At 39.1% G+C, this 26,323-nt stretch overlaps 1 protein-coding gene across 1 annotated transcript; it reads left to right on the top strand.

The window, feature by feature from the left end:
* Window positions 1-1,984: 1,984 nt before the first annotated feature.
* LOC140937295 (non-lysosomal glucosylceramidase-like) lies at window positions 1,985-13,447 on the top strand. Its single transcript, XM_073386840.1, has 8 exons — window positions 1,985-2,302; window positions 4,778-5,032; window positions 5,776-5,964; window positions 7,222-7,932; window positions 8,742-9,171; window positions 9,863-10,360; window positions 11,265-11,470; window positions 11,764-13,447. The coding sequence occupies exons 1-8, from the start codon at window positions 2,251-2,253 to the stop codon at window positions 12,225-12,227; spliced, it is 2,805 nt and encodes a 934-aa protein (XP_073242941.1). The 5' UTR covers window positions 1,985-2,250; the 3' UTR covers window positions 12,228-13,447.
* The last annotated feature ends 12,876 nt before the right edge of the window (window positions 13,448-26,323 follow it).

Raw genomic sequence — 26,323 nt, 5'->3', positions numbered from 1 at the left:
TTCGCGGAAGCGATCATATACGTATTTAGCCACAATTTTTTGCGTTTTCTCTCCTTGCTTCATACTTATCAACGTTGTAAAGGCAGAGCTTGGAGTCATAGAGTCAAGAATAAGATTAGTTTCCTTTTTTAGCGTATTGAACAACTCTCTCCTAGGATCCCTATAGGCTATGCAATTCATCAAAAAATGCTCCTCGTCTTCTAATCCAGTTTTACATAATGGACAGATTCTTTGGTCTGGTGGTTGATAGGGTTTAACGTATCGTCCAGTTTCAATTGCTAGTTTGTGGTTGCTTAATCTTAGCTTTGTGATTGCTACTCTATGATTGGTGTTTCTTACATTTGTGAGGTAATTTTTGTAGTCATGGGTAAGTTTAAATTTCCTAAAAGTTCTCAGTTTGTTTTTTTGATGCGGGTCCTTTCGTTCATCGTTGTGTATTTCGCTAATCCATGTTTGCCGTTCTATGTCTAAGAGTCTCTGTCGTATATAGTTCATGATTGCGGGAGTGTTAGTTTTCGCTGACCATATGTCGCCAAGACCTGCGAGATTTAATAGTCGTTATAATTTGCTTGACCAAAGTTCCTTTTTATCTTGACCAATTTGGTCAATAAAACATATCGAACGCACTCTCCTAAGCTCCGATTACTCCTAGTCAGAATATATCACAAGTCTTGCTGACGTCAGCTTTCATATTGCGGCCTACATGTACGCGCGGTTTCGGTATTCGGGAAAAAATCCGATGCGGTTTGCGGTTTTTTGGCGTATTTCTGTGCAGTTTTGCGGTTTTCGGACCCCCCTTACGCCCCCCTCCCTCCTGTGTGCTCTCATCAGCTGAGTCTTCACTGGAATCCTGTTCGCTGGATTGCGATTCATCGCAGTAAAATTCTTCTTCAGAGGCTCGCTGCTCCATTATGTTTATAAGAGGGAAGTCATCCCCGTCAACAAAGTGAATTTCCACATTGCTTTGATCGTTTGCGGAGCAAAAATCGAGTGTGCGATCGGGGTTAAGAGCCGCCATTTTTAAATCACCGTGCTAAAAATGTTTAACTTATAAGAAACTCTCAAAATTCGTCTCAATTTAGGCGAAAATCGAGCAAAATCGAGCAAAACTGCAAAATAAATTCATGTAGTCTGACACAGAATGAAATAATGGCGTCCAGGCCCTTAGATCTTGTTTTATGGTCTCCGAGAGGGGAGTTGTGATTAGCTGGCCATATATGGCCAGTTGGTACGCAAAGGGTTAAATATAAGACTTCTATAATGTATTTTGAGTGAAGATGACAATCTGACCTTGGGGTATCCATTCTAGTCACAACCCAATGAAGGGACGCCATTTTGCGATGCCCATCACTCTCTAACAACTACAGGCCAATTTTATCGCTCCCTGTTTCAAAGCCATTATCAGTCATTACCATACCCCAAAACAAAGGAAAATAAAATTTTACCCGAGATAAAATTAAACTGCAACAAATATACACTGTTTTGATTTTTCTTCGGTTTTTTGCTTTTTCTTGTTTATAAGGAGCTTTGTTAAATCCCTTGTAACTCATAAATCTAGATTTTTGAGTCAATACAAAAGTCTCGACTGTCCTCTTATAAACTCTTACAAATTTGCTTTAATAGCGCTCTGCGCAGGGGCACATACAAGTAAGGTAAATCTCAAACTGGTTCGTCATTCATTGAACGGTTCCGTGTGAACGAAATGTCTCGTCAAATTTTCACCCCCTAAAAATTCGTCAGACATGTATGCTTCCTTGAGATGCCTGACATGATTTGGCTTATTTGAAGATTAGGGGTTAGGAGGTAGATAAAAAGGGAAAGGGAAAATAAAATTACGAACGCGAAATGGAATGCGGAAAAGGTTTTCTTAAACCAAGATCCGTTTAGGAAAGGGTTATGCATTTTCCTAAATGTAGGGGGAAAACGTTTACTGTTACTTACTCAACACTGTCACGAGGCGATAATGATGCATCTGCCATGGCACCACTCGCTCGTAAGTTCGGAATAAGGAACAGTCGGGATTCCGAGGGATTGAGAGTAAATCTCGCCCTGTACGTCGATATTGAATAACATTACTGGGGGTCGTCATAAACAACACTTACCGGAAATCTAATCCTAGTTTAACCGAACTGAACTAGGACCTTCTAGTTTTTAAAAAAGGTGGCACAGAGCTGGTTCAGTTTTCACAACAAGGCGTACAGAATCCGTTGTGACAGTAAACGCGGTAGCTTGAAAGCCTTGGAATCTAAGATGTCGATATGTTTTGCCGTCTTGTTGTTCAATATCGCTGTAGCCCTAGCAGGTAAGGAGGAAGCCGTTTTCATTGTTAAATTGAAAGTGAAATGGTGATTACATGCTTCTTAAGTTTAAATAATTATCTTTTTCAATGTTTGGAAACCGGAAATTGTCGTTAACGTAATAACAGTTGAGAACCTGCGCTAACCTGCCTTGGCTCTTCACAACTAAGGCAGGTAGTCATGTCTGTTTACTTGTAAGAGATGAAGCTTTTGAAGCTGAATAATCCGATAATACCATCCCGTTAAATTTAAGGTTCACTTGAATATTCATACTCGAGTCAACGAAATGAAGCGACAGCAATTTGTCCGCCTCCTTGGTATTGCCTAGCCAAAGTCTATAAAAATATCCTTTGTAAATGTCTAGTTTTTTATTTTTTTTCTTTCCTTCCTTAAATCGAAGTCCTTGTAACTGGAATGCATATTCATCTGTTGATGCTAACTGAAAAGATCTAAATATGAAAAGAATAAACTAGAAATAGACGTTGCGTGCCCCCGTTGCGTGACAACTAAAATTTACCAGCGCTAGCAAGTACGAAATCATAGAATAATGATGATGTGTCAGGGGCACCCAACGAGGATATAGTTCAAAACCACTTAACATGGGTAATTAAAATGGGTAATTATACCATTTTGTAAATGTTCGAAAATCCTAGGAGAGGCAGGCAAGCAAGAAATTTTACCACAAATGCTCCGAAAATTCTCGATCTCAAATCGTCTTCCGAACAGATATTTTCCCGAAAATTGCCGTTGGGTGCCCCTGATGTGTGAGGGGATCAGCTTGAATGACCTGCGCTGACTTTGCTCACTGTATGATAACATGGCTATTTTGATACTCAAGCTTAATATTTCCCAAAAAATACCTTTCCCCAAAAGAGAAAAAATAAATTTCATGTAAAATTTCAAAGGCATTTGGAAAGTGCAAAAATTGACAGCAAGGTGCGCAATGAACAAGAACAATCACCATGTTCATCATGTGACAAGCACGGGTCAAAGAAAAAAAAATCGCAAGTTGTTGACCATGTTTATTTTATAAGTCATTTACCAAATATATCGGAAATTTCGGATGGAACATAAGTGGGGCAAGCCTTTTTACCATTTCCCAGAACTGGAGAATTTTCGAGGTGAAGGGGCTTCTAGAAAGGTAGTCACGTTTTCCCCTTGTCCTTTTCCCCGTTTCTTATTTACATATTTCTCACCTTTCTTTTCCCTAAGTTCCATTTGGCTTTCAGGGCCTTTGTTGTCTTCCCTTTCCTCTAGTAATACAACGACACGTAAGGAGTTATATATGGCAATTTTCGAGTGACAATGTTACAACACTTTCACGTTGTGACACCTTGCCCATTTTAGGGGGCGTGCGCAACGTACTACAAATTCGTTATGCTCTGTATGCCCAATGTTCAGGGGCACCCAACGACGGTCTCCTCCGAAATGCATTGAAAACCATTTTTAGGCTCTTCAGAGTACTTTTAGATCTCTAAAATGCATTCCAAGGGGCGCTATAAAATTTGTGTCTGTTTGGCCATCCTAGGGGGACTTGAGCCTTTTCGAAATTGCAAGTTAGGGTTTCAGTCAGTTATTTTCCCGAAAATTTTAGATGTTATTTAACTTACAACGAAAGTGAGAATTTTTCTGATTTCTCTCTCCATCACATTTTTGAATTCGAAAATTTTAAGTTTCCTTTCTCTACGAAAAGTAACCTAACCCAGGGAGTGAAATGTGAAAATTAAACTTCAGAAAATCGTAGGCAATTTATTAGGTAATCTTCGAAAATTGTACATGAATTGAACGGTCATCTAGAAATTTTTAGCCGTCCTCAAGTTACAGAAAATTCTAGGCAATATTTACTTGTCCGAACAGATATTTTACAGAAAACAGTCTTTGGGTGCCCTTGAATGTTAACTCATTTAATACGGTCTCAATGGATAATGGACGTACTCAAGGTAGAGTTTCAGCGTTTACTCTAAGGTTGGCACAGTCGCAATTCGTTCCTAGGTGCAGACTCATTCTAAACCGAGTGCTGTGATGATGGAGAGTGGAACCCAAATGTTCGAGTTATGAAGTAAATTTACTACCGTTAGGCGTTCTGATGAGCTCTGAGAGGGGCTTGTGCTACATACATCACTGAGCTTTTTCTCCTGTCTACTGTAACATCTGTATTTTCATTCATGATCTCGAATGTGTTTTAGAGACGTTTAAAGTGATTGCGCCCACGCACATCAGATAGATTTATTGATATTCTTTTCAGTTTGGGTTAAAGAAACTACTACTGAGTCAATACCCCCCAAAACAATACACGGATAATATATAGCCTGCGAGCAAGCTCTCCATTTCGAGAACGCGCTAGCGAGCGGGGACACCGCCCTCGCGTGACTTCCACGATATCCCCTAATTAGAGAACTGGCTCCCACGCAAGATTGTGTTTTTTAATTGTTTTTCATTTGCTAATTTATCAAGTGCATTTAATTTTTATTTGATTCCAGGAAAGACCAGTGATATTCTTCCTAATCTCAATGCACTTCAGTTTCGCAATGGTCCTTCGTTTGTGTACGCGAATCAAAGCTTTGGTTGGCTGCAGTTCTGTGTTCTTTATACAGAACCAGAAAATGTTTCAACCATTCGCTATGGCTGGGATACAGTGAATATGGGAAGCTACTTGTTTCAAAACCCAGGAGATCCCAAGAATCAGCAGTCACCTCCGATGGGCATGCGTAGCGCTGTCCCCTTGGGTGGTCTCGGTAAGGAAATGGCCTTTATTGTCCAGTTCAGGGGCCCATAACATTTATATTAATTTACAGTGAATTGAATTTGAATTGTCTGCTTTAGTCGAACGTAGATAATCAAAGGCAATAGTTCTGAACTCAACAAACGACAATTTAACTACTTTTTAGCTGGTTTTTTTTTTTTTGCCCTTTTTCTAATAATAATTGTGGGCGAATTTGAACATAAAATGTGTGTTTGCCTTTGATTTCAGATTGCCCCTTTTAAATAACTTTTAAGCTCAATGTGTTCATATTTGAGTTTCCCTATTGAAAGCAAAAGATTCCAAAACATTGTTTTGAACAAATACGGTTTGTCAGTAGACCTGTTGTTTTTTGCGGGACACATTCAAGGAGTAACTGAAGGTTTGATGTTGGGAGGCACCGCCAAAATGTTCAACTTCTTTTTTACGAAAACGTCCATGTTAAACCAAACGAAACACCACTTTTACATAGCTTCAACAATAATTTGCATCCTTTTCTTTTTCTCCAGACTGATACGACAAAATGGTCGTAGGTTATTGATTCGTTTGTGCCCTCAGAAAGATAGTAGCCATAGGCTGGGTCGACCCAAATAGGTAAATTGGGTTCGGGACTTGTCAAGTTCAACCTATGTACTGGGCCTTTATTTCCGAAAGAAAAGAGATAGGTCGTGAAATTTAAGTCGACTACGTGTTGTCCATGTTGTATTCATGAGTTAATAATATGCGGGGCGTTTTCAGGCACAGGATCCTTTGAACTTCGTGCAGATGGTTCTATTCACGAGTGGACAATTGAAAACCAGTCTCCTGCAGGCTCAGCCAAACTTAACTACGCAGCACTGGATTTGGCCGTGTTTGGTGTCCGCTTACAGAGCGGAACCAAAAGTATAGCAAAGCTACTACGCTCCCACCCTCCCAGCGGATATCCAGGTACCTTATAATGGCGCTTAGCATTAACAAGAACTGGCCCGGCCAGGTCAATCCAGTCATGGAGAGAATTCCTATCAGCCAAGACCTTCCAGCGGTCTATTTCTAAATAATGTGTAGGAAATCGGTTTTTTAGCGAAATATTTCAAAAAAAATTTATTTCTGATTTTCAAAATTACCCGAAAGATCAGTCCGGCCGGCCCGCTCTGACTTATGCAAGTACCCAATACTGCAGTCATAGGCTTCACTTTCATGAGAACGAAGTGGATAAAAAGTTTTTCAGTTGAACAGTCTCCATTTTAGTCCTTACATAGTTTTGTCTATTATTAAATACAACGCAGTTAGATTAAAATAACTCAAAAATTATTTATGGTCTGCTTACTAGCGGTATTCAGCATTTTAAAAAAACACCTATCATCCATTTATGTAGTTCATTGTCAAAATGTATCTGTTATGGAGCTTTTCAAAATAGGCCTTTTTGACCTTTTTTCTTTGTTCTCAAACGTAACTTTAAAGAGAGGCGTAGCGTGAGGTTTACGAAGGTGTACGCACAGAAAGAAAGGTTGGACCTCTGAAGGTACTGCAAACTTGTGGCTCAGAAATGCCATATCTTGCGTTTTCCGCAGGACATTTTCAGTAAATAACTAGGAAAGAAAATGCAATATTTAGTTGTTTAATTTACATCTCTAGTGTTATTGGTAAGGTGAAACGGTAAAAAAGGTAAAACAGTGACGCCATCAAGAAGGTTACATGCAAAGGACGAGATGTCTACCCTTCAGACGGGCAAAGATACCAGTGTAAGGCGAAAGATTTACCAATCATCCCGATTTAATGATAAAAATGCTTTCAGGAAATGAAAAATATCTTTTTTTCGAGATTTAAGCTTTACGCACGGACGTGTGTGCGTATATGGACACAACGCCCCTGTTAAGCTTAATTGGTAGGAAAGAAATAGCTGTGAATGTGTATGTGCGTTAGCTGGGGAGAGTCCATTTGTCCCCCCACCACCGCCCCATTCCCCACATCGCGAGGCGTCTTATTTTTGCTTCGCTTGCTTTATTTTCGAGACGTCCATACTATCTGAGAGAATGGCAAAGGCTAGTTCAGGAAAGGTTCTAAGAGAAAATTGTTAAAATATATTTTTCAACGCTAAAAGGTACTTTTTATCGCCGCAGGTATCAACAATGAAGTTGTGTGACTCTGTTTACAAGTACAATAACTTGAATAAACTCATAGTTACTTTGTTTTGGTTTTAAACAGGAGTTGACTCAATAGGCTATTCTGGTTCGTATCCGGTCTCCAAGCTAACCATAGCAGACCAACAATTCGGCGAAGTTGAACTTGATTTATTTGTCTTGTCTCCACTGAAACCACGTGATTCTCAAACTTCCACCACTCCTGCCATTGCCTTTACCTTACGAATTAAAAATCCGACTAAGCAATCCGTACAAGTTTCTTTCCTTGTTAATTTGCCCTTGGGGATTCAGCCTGATACCGCAAGGGATGGCAAACCGGACAAAACCTTTCAAAATGGAAACATTACTCAGTGTTCACAAGCCTGTAATCGAGACCAGCAATGTTTCTCGTGGCAAGTAGAAACAAAAAGTAAGATTTGCCTGTTGTTCTATCAAGTACCACTTAATGTATGGAAACCTGGTTCTATTTCTGGGCAAAAAGTCACGTGGACAGCTCATGACTCGATGCTAACGCTCAACAGGTGTGGAAACTACCCTCAAAGCGGAAATACCACTATCTTGACTGACGAGAAAACCAATTCGTCATTCATAGTCAGCAATAGTTTTGAACAAATCTGGGATCAATTTGAGAAATACGGCTACTTGGTACCCTCACTCAAGTCTTTCACGAGCGGTTTTTACGGCGCTGCGGCTGTCAACGTTACCGTGATGCCTGGTAAAGAAGAAGTTCTGACGATGATTTTAGGCTGGTTCTACCCCAACAGAGATTTTACAGGTGTGTTAAGATAATTAAATCCCGGTATTAGAGTCTCAAGAGGAAGTCTTTTCCTTATAAATTCCAAACCTATTTTGCTGTCTATTTGGAATTCTGTGAATCCCCACCCAGCGTAAACTAAATAGATTAAATTGAACCTTGAATTCTAAAACTTTAGCGGTTCAGGGGGTTTGGGTTCGAATAAGATGCTTCAGATCGGCAGTAAGCATAAATTCACACAGTTCCAGTAGTACTTGCCCGTGATGGATTAAAGGAGGAACGAGAGTGAGTGAAAAGTAAAGACGATTTAATTCTTGTTTTAAGATATAAATAAATGTGGTAAATGCGGTGAAAGCAAAGTGGCATGTTGTGAGAATATTTGGAAAAAGCCACGAGAATATATTCAAGCAGGAAGCGGACAGCTTTTATTACCAACACAGTAAAAAATGTTCCTGATCAGTAAAATCGAATACTATATAGTAAATCAGGCTGTTAGGCCCATCCTTACCTCGATAGACATATGAAATAGTGTTTTTTAATTGGAGAATTTGAGACGCTTATTTGCAAATGTCGTGTTTTTCTGGGCTTATTAAAAAACTTAGTTGGGTTAGACCCAAAAGCCTGCCGCCTGGCATGGTTACCATGTTAAATATCCACCTTCCGATTCAGCGTTTCTTTTGTTAAGAAGATTATTGTATCCTGATTCCGTTTATTTTTTTTTTTTTTGTTTCAAAGAAAAGTAGCTCTACGTTTCTCGATAGTTTACAGAGCCGATTTTTTTTAAAAGCAACTTAAAAACTTTTGTTATTCTTACGTTTTTCTTCATTCAGGGGAGATTATCGGCAATTACTACAGTAACCTCTTTGAGTCAAGCGAGGATGCAGCCTTTTTCCTTTTAGATAATCTTTCTCCGGCTTTGAAATCCATCTCCGCGTGGCACTCGTCAATGATTCTCGACAGCGAAGATGACTCGGTCCAGACCCTCCCAGTGTGGCTACAGGATGTGTTGGTGAATGGGTTGAGTTTCTGGCGCAGTGGACTCTATCTTCGTGATGGAAGGTGGCGTCAGTTTGAGGCTCTGGACTGCATTGATGTTGATTCGGTTCATAATGACTTTCAGCGGGAGATTCCATACGTTTTATTTTATCCCGACTTAGTCGAGAATGTTATGCGAGCATGGGCAGAGTACCAAAGTGAAGACGGCCATATTCGTGAAACACTAGCCAGCGGGTGCATTTCCCCCACAGGAAAAATGGACAGGTTAGTATTGGTGTTAATGTTAAGGCCGGGAGGGAGGAGAGACCAAGGATGACCTCTGCACGCAATGAACTTTGGTCCTGTTGGCATAAGAGACAAGGACGACTGCTCGATGACATTGTCTCCATTTTACGACGACGAGAGCTCAGTCTGAGATTTTTAGAATCCAGGCTGGATTATGAGAATTTGAGAATTTAGTTTAAACTGGAGAAAAGGCAAACTCGCCCGCCAGAGCCGACGTATTTCCTTTAGTCACTTCTCTGAGCCCGAACTTTTCAGTTTTTCCTACAGGCAAACACAAAAGAGAATTATGAGCTTTCTTCGGCAAACACGAACGAGCCGTTTGTAGAAAATACCGGGTTTATAGTCTTGAGTTTCGCTGGGATGGAGAATGTCAAAATGTAAACTTGTTGGCATCTGTTGTCTGAATTTGAATCAGTACTTCACTCCAGTAGTCCATATATACATTTCCGAACTTACTTAGAAACCTTCACCTTCAAAATCAGAGCCAAAAGCAAAACCCTTCATGTGAAAATGAGTTTTATTTGCATGATACTAAAATATTTCGAACTTCCTCTCGTTTTGGAACGGTGCGACCGACCCCTTGGATGACCCTAAAGTGAGCCGGTCTGTATCGGTATTTGCCTCGCTCCAAACATTAAGTTTAAGTAAAGCTCTGTTGCCCTTTCCACAGTCCTCCGCCAAAGTCACGGATTATGGGTGACGTCACTACAGTCTTCGTTGTAGAAACATATCACATTTTCCTGTGGACCAACGACAGTGCCTTCTTAAAAGACATGTGGCCGCACGTTGTTAGGGCAGTTGACTGGTTGATTAACGTGGGAACAAATGGCACTGGTTTACCTTACAGACAGCAGTGCACGTATGATATCCTTGGTCTGAATATCTATGATCACACTACTTTTAACAGTTTTATGTATATACTGGCTTTACGAGTGGCGCAGGAGTTGTGTAAAATTATGGATGACTCAGATCTGCTGAAAGAGGTTAATATCGCGAAAGAATACGCCAGCTATCGGACCTTGAAGGAAATGTGGAGTGAAGACGATGGTTATTATCATGCCTGGTGGGATGCAGAGAAAGGTTCACCAAAATGGCTGATGAGTGATTCACTGTACGCTCAGGTTTGGGCTTACACTCTGGGGTTAGGACACTTGGACGATCCAAGCAGGTACACCGCTTCCTGTCCTTTTTAAATAGGGACTTTAAAATTCAACGACGCCACGACAACGAGAACGTCGCTTAAAAAGTGAATTTGCGTTCTTTCAGTCTTTATAGCGATCATTTCTACCCACTTACTTTGTCAAATGTAGGCGAACCCTCCGGAAGCTAAATTTCAAATGACCATATCCAAGCTCAGAAAGAGAAATAAAATTTCGTCGTTGCTTGTTTTCGTCCTCCATAAACGCGAAATAGGGCATTTTCACGTCCTAGTCGTGCAAAAACGGGAAAGAAATGTACAAAAAAGTGTAGTACACGTGCGAAGTAGTTGTTTTGCTTATTAAACCTATCGTTGTTTTTTTTTACCTTCTCGTTGCCGTCCGCGTCGTTGGATCTTAAAGTCCCTAATACAGGCACCGAGATCTGAATAATTCTTCATGTCGTTCGAAAGCCGACTTCGTTAATCGTTTTATTCATTCAAAATATTTCCAAGCTCAAAACATGCTAACCTCCACGTAAAGTTCCTGTCTTCAAAATATTTGCTTGATCCTGACCACGTCAGTTTCAGGAAATGAAGGGGTAATTTTTTGTAGAAGATATTCTTGATATCGCAGTTATCATCCGTCGAACGGTATTTTTGTCTATTCTTGCTATAATTTGGGTATTACAGCTCATAATGTAACGTAGACCGTGCGCATCCAATATTTTTCTTCAAAGTTAGTGGGCGAAGCCGCGAAACGCGAGAACCGTTGGCCCGCTCACCCTCCGCGCCTCTCCGTTCACACATCACCGGTCGCGTGCGTGGGAATTTTTTTCTCGCGCGTGTTTCGTTCAAAGAACCAAGAAAACAGAAGGTCAGCTCGTATTATAATGCAGCAAGTCCAATTTTACAACATGTTTGTGATTCTGTTTAGGATTAAATCACATTTGATGAAAGAGTTTGAAATTAACAATACTCCGTATGGTCTACGAGTGATGGCAACTGACCCACCCACTAACAAGAGCGTGGGCTCATGTCCCAAGGATGTTAAAACCCCGGAATTAAACGCCCGGGTAGCCAAATACGAGTCGATTTGGATGGGTGGCAACCCAGATTGGACAGCTCTTCAGCTACATTTAGGTAAGACGGCTGACACACTATTTGAACATGATAGATATTTCAGAGGGTTTTCAAATGTATCTAGTAAAGAAAACAAGAAAAGAACCGACAAATGCCGACGGGAATGGTGTCTCTTACGTCTTAATACGTGCAAACTTACAAATTTTGCAAACGTTCTATATTCACGTTTATGATTGGTAATAATGATGATGATGATCGACAAAAGTGAAGGTGTTAAACATTGTAAATAGATATAAAGTGACGCCTTATTCGTTAGACAGATCTTTGCTTATGTTATGAATTTTCCATTTCAGGCTTTGACCCTCAAAAAGCCTTGCAGCAAACAGAGCAAGCCATCGAGCATGTGCGTTCTAACCTCAACGATGAGTGGAACTTTCATGGACTATACTCTGGGACTGGGTACGGACTTGATGGTCTCCCGTGGTGTACCTCGCATTATGCCTTCCACATGGTGCTGTGGCACATCCCTTTTGCACTTTCGGGGCAGGCCTTCTCGGCGCCAAACGCCACACTTTTATTCGACCCTAAATTTCCTTGTCCATACACAGTTCCTTTCTACACTCCTTTCGCCATAGGAACTTTAAAATGCTCTCTTGTCCAGAAAAACCATAACCATCAACATATAAATAAGTTTGAAATTTTGTCCACTTCGGGTGACATATTTCTGCAACAACTTGAGGTCAGCGGCAGTCGGTATCCGACCAAAGTTATGCTTAAACAAGGCAATCCAGTCACTTGGATGTCGAGCTGTGACTAAAGAGAGGGGTCCGAGATTTTCAATGTGTCACTTACAGATCAAGTGTATTAAGTAATAATATCCATACAGTGGTTTCAGAACACTTTCAGAGCAACATTGATGAGCCTTGAGCCTCTAGCCATCCTTAAATTAAATGTGATCAACTATCATCTCCTACTACATATATTATATAACATATTTTTATTTTGCTTTTCTGTTATCTGCTCTTCTCTGAATAACCACACCCTACCTTTTCACAGTTGATGCAACTTCCGTTCATTGTTTTACTTAGCTATACTGCATATATATTTCTGTTAATTCGTGCCTTTTCCTCGTAAACTTGATAAAGACTGGTATTGGCCAGTCGAAATATCGTGACCACATGTTTGTTGTCTTTTCTTAAACAATAATGTATATCTTTTCATCAGTTTTACAATCAATATCAAAGGAGCGAGCTTAAAGGAGGAGCACACATGTATCCCAAATTGCTTCACAAAATTCCTCAGGCCAAGTGACACAGTCCAAGATAGATGGCGTCTAAATTCATAAAAAAAAAATGCATTCTACAGGTGGTTCATATTTATGCATTCTGCTTTTAGCCTGTAGATGGATAGATAGCCAGACAGGAGGTAACATTTTAACCATATTGTTCCACTCCTTTGTTGTTAGATTGTCGTGCACCATCCTAGCAATTAAAAAGGTTTTAGTGGATATGTCAGGACGAAAGCATACAGCACCAAACAACGCGGTATGGGCAGATCAAGTTACGCATGCGTACAGCCAAATTACCTCTTCCACTCCCCCCGTCCCTCCAGGAGCAGCCATGGACAGCTGTTTCGTCCTCCTAAGGACTCACCATCACGAGATAGGCGGAAAGATCTCACTAGTGATCACAGATTCCGCTTTTACTACCACCCTATGAAAGGGGGTAGCTGTAAGCAGGGAACCACAAAAAGGTTCTAGGCAAAGTGCGGAGGACAAAGCAGGGGCCCATAGCCTCATAAAACAGACTATCTCTTTTTTTTTTCGCTCGGTTTATTTTTCGCCAGCACTCCAATAGCCTGGAACAGCTAAGCACCTCATGGCTTTGCCGGGGTGAAAGGCTTGCGCATGCGTCTTTTACTTGCCATACCGTGGAGTTTGAAAGTGTGTGCTTGGGTCCTGATCATAAATTCTGTGGCACACCAAGCAGCAAAAAGGTGTTCCCTCCTCCATACGCTTGTCGAGAATGAATCGTGGATGTTGTTCTTGTTATTCTCTAAAAACTGTAGTACTGCAGGGACCACATCATGTGTCAAGTGATCACTCCAAGAGGTTAAAAACAATGGGAAATAATCAAAAACTGTCAGTTGCTGTTGGCATTCATCTGTCTAGGGAGACAATGGAATCAGTGCCAAGGTTTAGACAGTGGTTGGTTGCAGCGTGATTAGCAGGGACGGACCATTATTTTTTTCTGGAGGGGTGGGGGGGGAATGAGAAATTATCCTCTGCAAACATTATTTTAAAAACATACATGTCTCCGCAAACATTATTTCCCATCGTCATCTTCTTGCAAACAAGTTTTTTCCTTTTTTTCAGTGTTCTTTTTATTTGTGCTGAATATTACCATTGCCTTATTTTAAGAAACAAGCTCAGACGGAGATGAAACAGGCAGTTACTCATCTGCTGATAAGCATTCTGAAATTGAGCCATTATGAAGACTGTATTTTATCAAAATATCCTTCACAATTTCATCACTGTCTGAGCTAAGCCTTGTTTCAGCGGAGGTGGTTGTCAATATCCCTTTTTTTTTTCAAACATTTGCCCTCCATGCGTGAGATTGACGTCTTAATGACAGTTGGCAGGTATATAATTATACTGTCTTGCTCCATGCCCGTCTATGGTAAAAGAACGGAAAGGTGCAAAACTACTTGTAAGATCAGCATACAAAAACTTTTCAAGGACATTTAAAAACAAAAACTTTCCATATAAAATGTCACGTATTAGACATTATTCGTTATGTGGCATTATTTCATGTCGCTCAGTAATTCATTGACTTTTGAAATACGTGTAAGTAGTAATGATAAATATAGCAAAGTTTGAAGAATATTAATTGTTTAATACAGTTTTGATAAACATACCTGGTATATGAAGTTTTGTGGTAGGACAAAATGTTGCCAAGTAATATTGAGATTTAATTGCCACAATAAATTCCCATTTTTTCAAGAAAGAATCAGCTATTTTCAGATTTGTTATCAATCTCGTTCTTAGCCTGTGTACAGACGTCCCCCTCCCTCAAGAAAAATCGGGAGAGGAGACGTCTGTGAATCGCCGTCGTTAATCGTGTTCCGGTATATATTTGCATAAATTATTTTTTTGTTCTTTCGCTGACAGTTGAAAAGGTACATGTAGGTCGAAAAATAGCTCTAGCGTCTGTGCACAGGCTAGCCGAACATCTTCGCGCAATGTCCACCCATAAATCCAGATATGTGATCTCTGATTACAGTCAAGCCAGATCAAGTGTACCTCCTAAGATCCCATTCGAAAGTTGAACCGTTGGTAGTTGGAGATTTCAGATTCATCGCTGTGTGCATTCTTGCATGCGTAATGAACCGTGAATTCACACGCGATTCAGTTACGAAATTTCTACCAGCTCAGGTTCCCTGAATTTGATGTAAATATCTTCTAAGACATTTAATCCATTCAAAGATTTTCAATCTGACCAAATGCAGAGAAGTTCTCTTAAAATATTCACTGCTTATTGCGCATACAGGAATGCCGATTTCAGAATTTGACACCAGTTACGGGAAAGACTAACGGAGGATTCATTTTTTCAAATAATCAATTCATTAATAGAATCTTTTTGGGGTAAGCTTGACCTGCTTTGGCTGTTAACGTTGGATTTTGTATGCCTTCTCTTTTATTTACAATACCGACCGGTACAGACAGACGCACCCGCAACCGGTGCAGCAAACATCGGTGGTCTGAACTTCTCATACCTTTTCGAGAGAGCCAAAATACAAATAAAGGTAAACAAATATGATTGTCCACATAGGCTGAGTTTTTCCCCGGGGAATCTATTCTGAGGTTCATTTACCAATCACAACAACGGAAATTATTTGCGTCATGGCATTAACATTACAACCAATCAGAGGCTGTCCACAACATTCCGGGGAAACGGGAACACGATTATCGTCGGCGATTCACAGACGTCTCCTCTCCCGATTTTTCCTGAGGGAGGGGGGACGTCTGTACACAGGCTATCTCGTTCTCACATTATCCCTCCTACCCGTGGTAGGAGAGAACCCTGGGAACGAGGTTGATTTGTTGTTTGCTATTAGGCTACTGCCGAGTTCCAAAAACCCTCACTTTCAAAATGAGGCCAAGTGCACAACCTTTCTTGCGAAAATGAGTTTGAGAATGAGAATGAAAAATCATTTCCATATCAAAGGCTGAGCACTTGGCCTCGTTTTGATACAGAGGCCCGGGAGAACTCGAAAATGGCCTATTCAGAGTGACCACTATTATTTTTAAGAACCCAGATCGTGTTAATTCTTATACTTATGCTTCAATTTGTTACTTTATTTTTCTTTATTTACTGCAAATTGTTTTTTACCCTGTCACGTTTGCAAACAATTTATTTTGTCTTTTCAGACCCTGCAAACAATTTACAATAAATATTTGAGGCGGAGCGCAAAGTATAAAAGGATTTGCGACGCTGAAGAATGTCGTAAACTTGCAGTTTGCTTCCGAAGTGAGGCCGTAAGTTGTTCAAGATATCTTTAAGAAAGTCAAGATTACACAAGTTACATGCCTTCATGGAAAAACGTTTGTCAAGAGTGATTCGAAAGAGGAAGATCGAGGATCGTTCGTTTGCGTTGCGTGTAGACGAAACGGTTCGGAAAGCGATAGATTGCTTGTCAATTAACAAGGAGAAGCAAAACGCAGTTGCCGTGGTTTCGTAACCGTTGTGAGTTTTGTTTGTAAGAGTAGATGTTTTTATACTTGTTTTTGTATTGCGTGTTATTGCTGACCGCCGCCCGGTTAGCACTGTTGGGAGAGCGCCGGTCTGTTGAGCGGGAGGCCGTAGGTTCAAACCCCGGCCGGACCAACACTCAGGGTCTTAGAATAACTGAGGAGAAAGTGCTGCCGTTGTAATAACATCTGCAAATGGTTAGACTTTCTAGTCTTCTCGGATAAGGACGATAAACCGTAGGTCCCGTCTCACAAGCCCTTGCACATGTAATAAATCTGTGGGACGTAAATAACCTTAGCTGTTGGCTGAAAGCTAACAAGCTCAGTCTAAATGTTGCTAAAACAGAGCTAATGATTATTGGATCAAGACAAAGACTATCTGCCCAATGTGACGATGTAGAAATCAGAATTGATGACCAAATTATCAAGAGAGTCGATCATACCAAATCCTTGGGTCTTACCATAGATGCTCAACTCTCTTGGGGTAAACACGTTGAAGAGATTTGCAAGAAAGTCTCTTCAGCTATAGGCGCCCTAAAACGTGTGCGGCCCTTTATATCCAAAGAAATTGCAATTCAAATTTATAACGCCTTAATTATGCCTCATTTTGATTACTGCAGCCCCGTCTGGGACTATTTGAGTGGTTACTTGAGTGATAAGCTCCAAAAATTACAGAATCGTGCAGCCAGAGTTATTACTAAATCACCCTTTGATGCGAGCTCAAACCACCTTCTTTCCACCCTCAGCTGGGAGAGGCTATCTCTTCGACGAAAGAAACAAAAAGCCTTAAAATGATGTATAAAACCATGAATGACCTTGCTCCGGAATATCTACAAAGTCTTTTCTCTCAGCGTCACTCTGCTTACAACTTAAGAAACTCTGAGCGAAGGCTGACCCTTTCCAAACCAAGCACCAATTTTTTGAAACGAAGCTTCTCTGACAGCGGGGCCATGTTATGGAATAACTTGCCCAAAAACTTGAAAAATGCTGCATCCGTTGAGCATTTTACAGGGGCACCCAACGGATCTGTTCCTCACAACCTTGGTTCTACAGAGAAAATTCTGCTGGCTGGGAACTGAGGTTTCGGCTGTTCTCCTAGGAAGTAAAGTCTTAAAACTGCGGTCAAGAATTAATCAAATGTATCAAAAATTCTTGCTTGAGGTATTTTATCCCTCTAATTTGTTAGAAATTTTTCTCGGGTGTATATCCAGCTGGGTATCAGGAGTAATCGGCTCCTCTTAGGTGGCTCCTCTTTGTGCGCGAATTGTGCGCGCTGAGTCGCGCGTAACCTGCGATCAGGCGATTTTTTTCTGCGATCAGGCGATTTTTTTTTTTGGGCCCAAAAAAAAAATCGCCTGATCGCAGGTTAGCAGACATTTTATTATCTTGCACTAATTACTATAGAAATCATCGCAAAAAAATTAAGTTTTCTTCACGATTTCCCTCAAATCAAAAGTCGATTTCCATCGACACAAACAGTATGATAAATCATTTTTAGAGCAAATTCTGAACAAAGTAATAGGTTAAGGGAAAGCGTGGGAAATTTTGTTTTCAGACCCTCTGAATATAAACAGGCCAGAGCCCATATGGGCTCCTGACTGCTATATCCACAAAAAATTATCCCTTGGATTCCATCTAAACCGCGCAAACTAGCGTCCTTTTCCAGCAAGAATTTCACATTTAAGTACATACATACATACATACATACATACATACATACATACATACATACATACATACATACATACATACATACATACATACATACATACATACATACATACATACATACATACATACATACATACATACATACATACATACATACATACATACATACATACATACATACATACATACATACATACATACATACATACATACATACATACATACATACATACATACATACATACATACATACATACATACATACATACATACATACATACATACATACATACATACATACATACATACATACATACATACATACATACATACATACATACATACATACATACATACATACATACATACATACATACATACATACATACATACATACATACATACATACATACATACATACATACATACATACATACATACATACATACATACATACATACATACATACATACATACATACATACATACATACATACATACATACATACATACATACATACATACATACATACATACATACATACATACATACATACATACATACATACATACATACATACATACATACATACATACATACATACATACATACATACATACATACATACATACATACATACATACATACATACATACATACATACATACATACATACATACATACATACATACATACATACATACATACATACATACATACATACATACATACATACATACATACATACATACATACATACATACATACATACATACATACATACATACATACATACATACATACATACATACATACATACATACATACATACATACATACATACATACATACATACATACATACATACATACATACATACATACATACATACATACATACATACATACATACATACATACATACATACATACATACATACATACATACATACATACATACATACATACATACATACATACATACATACATACATACATACATACATACATACATACATACATACATACATACATACATACATACATACATACATACATACATACATACATACATACATACATACATACATACATACATACATACATACATACATACATACATACATACATACATACATACATACATACATACATACATACATACATACATACATACATACATACATACATACATACATACATACATACATACATACATACATACATACATACATACATACATACATACATACATACATACATACATACATACATACATACATACATACATACATACATACATACATACATACATACATACATACATACATACATACATACATACATACATACATACATACATACATACATACATACATACATACATACATACATACATACATACATACATACATACATACATACATACATACATACATACATACATACATACATACATACATACATACATACATACATACATACATACATACATACATACATACATACATACATACATACATACATACATACATACATACATACATACATACATACATACATACATACATACATACATACATACATACATACATACATACATACATACATACATACATACATACATACATACATACATACATACATACATACATACATACATACATACATACATACATACATACATACATACATACATACATACATACATACATACATACATACATACATACATACATACATACATACATACATACATACATACATACATACATACATACATACATACATACATACATACATACATACATACATACATACATACATACATACATACATACATACATACATACATACATACATACATACATACATACATACATACATACATACATACATACATACATACATACATACATACATACATACATACATACATACATACATACATACATACATACATACATACATACATACATACATACATACATACATACATACATACATACATACATACATACATACATACATACATACATACATACATACATACATACATAAACTTTATTTATCCTCGGATTTTAGTGTAGCTTATATAGCTAGTATCTCCGATCCTAACAAATTTTAAAAGTTACAACATATATAATATAATATTAATTAATGTATTATTAACTAAAACCGTGCACTAACAATTTGCGCTTAAATTCACTAAAATCTACAGTCTTTCTAAAGTGATCAGGTAGAGAATTCCAGTACTTAACAGATGAATAGCTAAAGGAATTTAGACCATATGTGGTTGTAGACGGCTTAGGAAGTGATAAAATACTAGTACCCCGTAGGGAGTAAGCAGTAGATCTTAACTTGATCAGTTGTTTTAAATAGCACGGATATTTACCAAAATGGAGACATTTGAATATACAAATCATCATATTTTGTATCCTCCTGTTGGCTAAACCACACTCACCAGCCTTGTCTAGAAGAACATCATAGTTCGAGTCCCAGTCCTTTAAGAGCCATTTTCTGAGAAAATCGAGAATCGCAAGACACTCGTCAAAAAATCGAATTTTTTATTATTTTGCCAAAACATCCCTTTTAGTGACCTAATTTAAGGAAAAATAGTTTTGGGTTCAAACGATTCATTTTAAAGGAGAAATTAAAAAAAGTTTAAAAAATCGATTTTATTCCTGTTTTTCGAACAAAACACGGCAGGATGCAATGGCAACTTCGAGAGAAGGGTGAACGGGTAAGAAACATTCCCTGACACTGAAACTTCACCGAATTATTATTTTGTTCTTACTCTTGAAAACCTTAGAAGAAAAATTGAAAAACAATGTCTTATATTTTTATAATCGACAAGTCTAAAGAGGTCATATTTGTGACGTTAGACATGCTAGAAAACGAAGGCCAACTTTGACTATTAAAAAAGGCCTCTGGTATATGCCGCTTGATCATAAAATCAATATAAAATGGAACCTCGGCTTTTGTACTAACTTACTGGAAAGTTTTAGCTCTGGAAATCAAATATCATCCTGACACGAAAGCAAGCGGTGAGAGCAATTGAATTGGGAAATTTATGCAAATTAGACGGCTTGCGGACGGTTGTCAAACTAAAAGAAAGGTTTTACATGAAAGGATTACTCACCATTGCTTGTAACACGTTTTTACGGCAAGGAAAGTTATTTCCAACTTCTGTTGCGTCGGTTTGAGTCACAAAATCCATAATTTTAAGCCAAAAGGTCCAAAAGACAAACGCACGTTTGCTCAGCGACTGCGCCAGAATCCGGCCGTGAATCGAAATGAAGTCACAACACGTCACTGCGGTCCTTTAGAAGCAAGAGTTGCAAGAGTTTTTACTTCAGTCAGGAGGCCAAAAGATTGAAAATTCATCGCAAACTAATGACTTCGATTTTGAAAACCTTTCATCACTTCAATCGTTCGCCGGCTGATAATAAACATCACACAAGATCGTATGACCTTTGGCGTGTGACCGGAAATCGGTCACACCCTCAAGTCACGTTAGCATACTGTCACGAATTTTAATACGATTTTTCACGTTTGCTTTCGACAAAAAATAGACTCATCGAAATAAAATCAGGCCTGCTTTATTTATTTATTTATTTTTTAATTTCTTTTATAGCCTGCAGAACTTGTTCCCGATGCATCGCGCGTGTCTCGCGCCCCCAGTCCGCTTCGCAGTGCTAGCGTGAAAAGCGCAAAAAACTGAAATTGACTCCTGTTCTGCAGTTGATTTCCTTTATAGACACCTTCTACGCATTGACAGGCTCTGAAAAAAGTGTATTTTTATTATTATTATTTTTTGAAGTGCTACATCATTTTCCTATAAATTTCAAACGTGACTGCTAAAAGACTGTTTGGAACCCATGGATGGAGAAAAGCTGTGCCGGAGAGAAGGTCAACCTCCCAGCCGAGCCAACTTTTGCGAGCGTTTATATGAGGAAAAAACTGACCACTTTGTCCGAGTCAACAGTGCTTGCGCATGCTGTCTTTGTCTAGCCTTGACCGTGTTGTCCCAACTACAATCGGCGACAAAATTGTTGAGACAAATAGGGATACTTCGGAGAACAAACGAATCCGCACCCTCCCCTGTCCCCTCCATTCAAAGTTGGGGTGTTTGTTGTTTTCTATAGGTAGCTAGAACAAGGGCACAACATTGTACGGAGGGGATGGGGGAGGAAAGCTATATTTCCTCCTTTTGAAGTTCATAAAACGTAAAAAAGCCTACTTTTGGGCGAAGTGTCTCAACTCATTTTGTCACCGATTGTAGCTGGGCGAGCCAAAGTGGAGAAATATTAGCCGGGCTGGAAGGGTGAGGCCACCACTACCGGCTCAGTGGAGGGCTGACTTCCGGAAGCCCTCAACTCCGCCCACTACTGGTAGTAAGGCGTCTATCCGAACCAACCTTTTGTTTCTCACGTAAATGGTTTACCAAGTTTTGTAAGGAAATGGAGGAAAAGTTGGCTCGCCCAGGGTAGCTTGGGAGGTGAGTAAACACCAGATAACCCCAATAATAAGCACAAACTTTGATTGTCAGTTAGATGTCTACTATTTTAAGTAAGCGACCTGCATGTGATTGTCGCATCCATGCCCCTTCCAGATCCCCTTTATTATCGGTAAGCCTCTGATAGGTCAAAGTAATACAGTCGTACCTCCAGTAAGCGACCACCAAAAATGCAAAGACTTAGTGGTCCCTAACGGGAGGTGGTCGTTTAGAAGAATCGGACCACATGGGGTCTATTCCGAGAAGAGGTCCAGGCACATTCTATTAAATGGCGGTGTAACAAATTCCTGGCAAAATATTATCTTTTACCTCTTTTGACAAATACAGCTTTTAAATCATGCTCAATTTAAAGAGGGATTCAGGTGAGTGAGATATAGAATAGTCTAGAATCACAACATAATCTTCACTTTGTTGGCTACATCTACTAAGTTAGGATATGTGTAGTTCCACGATGTCGCTAAAGGTCTTCAAATTTTCTAAGGAACATAGTGCACACAGTAAAAATAGAGAGCAGAGAATGCGTCAATTGGTCGCTTATGGAAAACAATTAACCGTGACGCCCAAAAAGTGGTCGCAGTCACTTACAGAAGGTGGTCGTTTACTGGAAGTTCCAACTGTAAGGCTTTGACTGGGAAAATTTGGTCTTTTGGATTGGCAGTCGCATATGGAGGTTGGACTGTGTAAGCCACCATCACCTCACTGTGAGTGACGAGAGCCAGGAAAGTATAGTATACACTCCCTTAGGATACACAGAATCGTTGTTTTGAGGTCCCGTTTAGCGAAATGGATCATTCAAGGGAGGTGTTGAAGTCCCATAGTGAAATTTATAAGGTTTATGGGTTTTTAGTGCAAGACGAAACACAATACTTAGGGCCCTGTTGTTCAAACGTTTAACAACAGGAAATCACTATCAAGCGAATAAGAAGAAGCAGGGTGAAAGCGTTAGTCCCGGGGGCGTTAGTCAACTTTTCGAACATACAGCCCCTCAGTCACTCTCCTCCGCAGACTTACCCTGGGCGACCAGGATAGGGGAATATAATACTCGACCTTCCTTGCATCATCGCGAGAGCCTATAGCCTTCACTTTCTTTTGGCTCGTCCTACAATCCTACCCAACGTTCGTGGGACAGGAAGGTCTGCTGGCGAGGCTTGGGAATCTAGGGAGACTATGGTAGCATGGTGCAAATAGCCAGGATGAGCTACTTTGTCCACACGAACCAAGAGGATTGGGTCTGCTAGAAGAAATCAGGTGTAGCTTTCTGTGATAAGTAATATTCCAACAGTATAGGATCATAGTTTGAAGCCATTTCACAATCACTAGTTTCCGCGCACCTCTACCGGCGAGTTGTGGACAAAAGCAGCTGATAGCTGTATGCGAACCTTTTTTCCACAAAATGGTTTCTGGGTTTTCGCATTCGACAGTGTCATGTATTGATTTTTTTTAATCGTAGTCGAGGTCTTTTTAATTATATACTGTCTATCTGACTGACTGTTTCTTTGTGTTTTTTTTTTCTGGTAATAACAGGTTTCATAATTTGGTCGTGGTTGGGGTTATAGGCTCCCGATCGTGAGCAAATAGCGAAAAAATCAACAAGCAAAACCAAAAGTAAACTGTAGCGTTGAATCCGTTGGCCACGGAGAATTGGTATTATTCTGCAAGTTCTTTACTACAGCAAGAGAGCATACTCCCTTGACTATGGGACATTGGGCGGGGGGAACTTAATATTTTGACTCGGCATAGGGGAGGAGGGGAGGGGGAGGGGGTACTCTGGCCAGATTCCAAGTCAAGGGGATGATCGAAGTATGTTTTTTTCTTAGTTTGAAAATATTTTGAACAATTTTTTTTTTAGCTGTGGCTTTACTTAAGTATTCAAAATATTCGTTCTTTTTTGGTCTTAATTTTCGCTTCCACGGATCACTCACGACACTTGGAATCCGAGGTACCCCTCCTGTTTAGTACTTCGAAAGCAAAAAAGCTGTTTCAAAGCCTAGTAGGTAAATAAAAGAAAAATAAATATGCATGGCTGTTTCTACTGCGATGAGAGGATTTCTTGTCAAAAAATATGAAAACTGTATTAAAATTGCTGACAACAGCTACGAAAATTTCGTGACAGCATGATGACGTGACTAAAGCGTGTGACCAATTTCCGGTCACACCAAAGGTCATACGATCTTATGCGATGTTTATTATCAGCCGACGAACGATTGAAGTGATGAAAGGTTTTCAAAATCGAAGTCATTAGTTTGCGATGAATTTTTATTCCTTTTGCCTCCTGACTGAAGTAAAAACTCTTGTAACTCTTGCTTCGACGTGTTGTGACTTTATTTCGATTCACGGCCGGATTCGGACGCAGTTGCTGAGCAAACGTACGTTTGTCTTTTGGCTAAAAATTATATATTTTGTGACTCAAAACGACGCAAAAGAAGTTGGAAATAACTTTCCTTGCCGTAAAAACGTGTTACAAGCAATGGTGAGTAATCCTTTCATGTAAAACCTTTCTTTTAGTTTGACAACCGTCCGCAAGCCGTCTAATTTGCGTAAATTTCCCAATTCAATTGCTCTCACCGCTTGCTTTGGTGTCAGGATGATATTTTATTTCCAGAGCTAAAACTTTCCAGTAAGTTAGTACAAAAGCCAAGGTTCCATTTTATATTGATTTTATGATCAAGCGGCATATACCAGAGGCCTTTTTTAATAGTCAAAGTTGGCCTTCATTTTCTAGCACGTCTAACGTCACAAATACGACCTCTTTACACTTGTCGATTATAAAAATGTAAAGCATTGTTTATCAAATTTTCTTTTAGGATTTTCAAGAGTAAGAACAAAATAATAATTCGGTGAAGTTTCAATGTCAGGGAATGTTTCTTACGCGTTCACCCTTCTCTCGAAGTTGCCATTGCATCCTGCCGTTTTTTGTGCGAAAAACGAGCATAAAATCGATTTTTCAAACTTTTCCTAATTTCTCCTTTAAAATGAATCGTTTGAACCCAAAACTATTTTTCCTTAAACAAAGTCACTAAAAGGGATGTTTTGGCAAAATAAAAAAAAAGTCGATTTTTTGACGGGTGTCGTGCGATTCTCGATTTTCTCAGATAATGGCTTAAAACAAATCTTAAAATGCGTCTATTTAAGGTGTCCAGTTTGACAGAATCTTCTGAATTACAAAAGTGCCATATCATTGAACAGTAGTGAAAATGGGGTAAGATAAACGCTTTATAAAGGCGAAGCATAATTTCAGATGAGATAAGTTTGCCAAATCTTTTGAAGACACTGAACTGATTATTTATTTTTTTGCATACAGAGGATATGTGATCCTTGAAATTAAGTTCATTGTCTAGAGATATTCCAAAAAGATCCAGGTATCTTGTGGTTAAAAAGGAGAAAGGGTAATCGGTTTTGCCAAGAACCATCCCTTGATGTTTAGCAGGGTTTAGCAAGTTTAGCAAGTTTAGCAAGTCACATCAACGTTTCAATTACGCCGCCATGACGGAAGCAATTTTGTGTTTTGAAGGCAATTTTGACTTTGAGTGTGTGTGTCAGTAATCATCAGTTCCCGCCAATTGTTTTACTGTCGATCAGTTGCTGTTCGCTTTTGCCACAGGAATCGATCGAAATGCACTCCTTTTTCTGACAAGCCTCACCGCCCAAAAAAGTTTTTTGGCCAAAATTGTGACATTAACAATTACATTTGCGCCAAAAAAATTTGCTAATATCCTAATTAAAAAATCCTGGCGCATATGTGGGGATCCTCTAAATGAGGACATAACACATGTGTAAATTTTGATCACTACTGCACACGATTTTATGAGTCTAAATAGTCTTTTGGAAAAGCTATCTCTCTTATAACTTTTCTGACACTATCTATTCCCGATCCCTGATTTCATGGACTAAAAAATAATGGGCAAAAGAAATCCACCTTTATGTCACAATTGCGATTACTGACCCGGATTCATAATTCGACTAATCGAAACGA

This window comes from Porites lutea, chromosome 5 (assembly GCF_958299795.1).
Source record: "Porites lutea chromosome 5, jaPorLute2.1, whole genome shotgun sequence".
Classification (NCBI taxonomy): Eukaryota; Metazoa; Cnidaria; class Anthozoa; order Scleractinia; family Poritidae; genus Porites; species Porites lutea.
Note: the sequence above shows the minus strand (reverse complement) of the source record. Positions and strands in the feature narration are given on the sequence as shown.

What these genes read in the sequence shown, in the direction of transcription:
- LOC140937295 (XM_073386840.1), top strand. Translation starts at nt 2,251, where the DNA reads ATGTCGATATGTTTTGCCGTCTTGTTGTTCAATATCGCTGTAGCCCTA. An exon ending in TATCGCTGTAGCCCTAGCAG is followed by an intron (nt 2,303 to 4,777) that starts GTAAGGAGGAAG and finishes ATTTGATTCCAG; the next exon opens with GAAAGACCAGTGATATTCTT. An exon ending in CCCTCCCAGCGGATATCCAG is followed by an intron (nt 5,965 to 7,221) that starts GTACCTTATAAT and finishes GGTTTTAAACAG; the next exon opens with GAGTTGACTCAATAGGCTAT.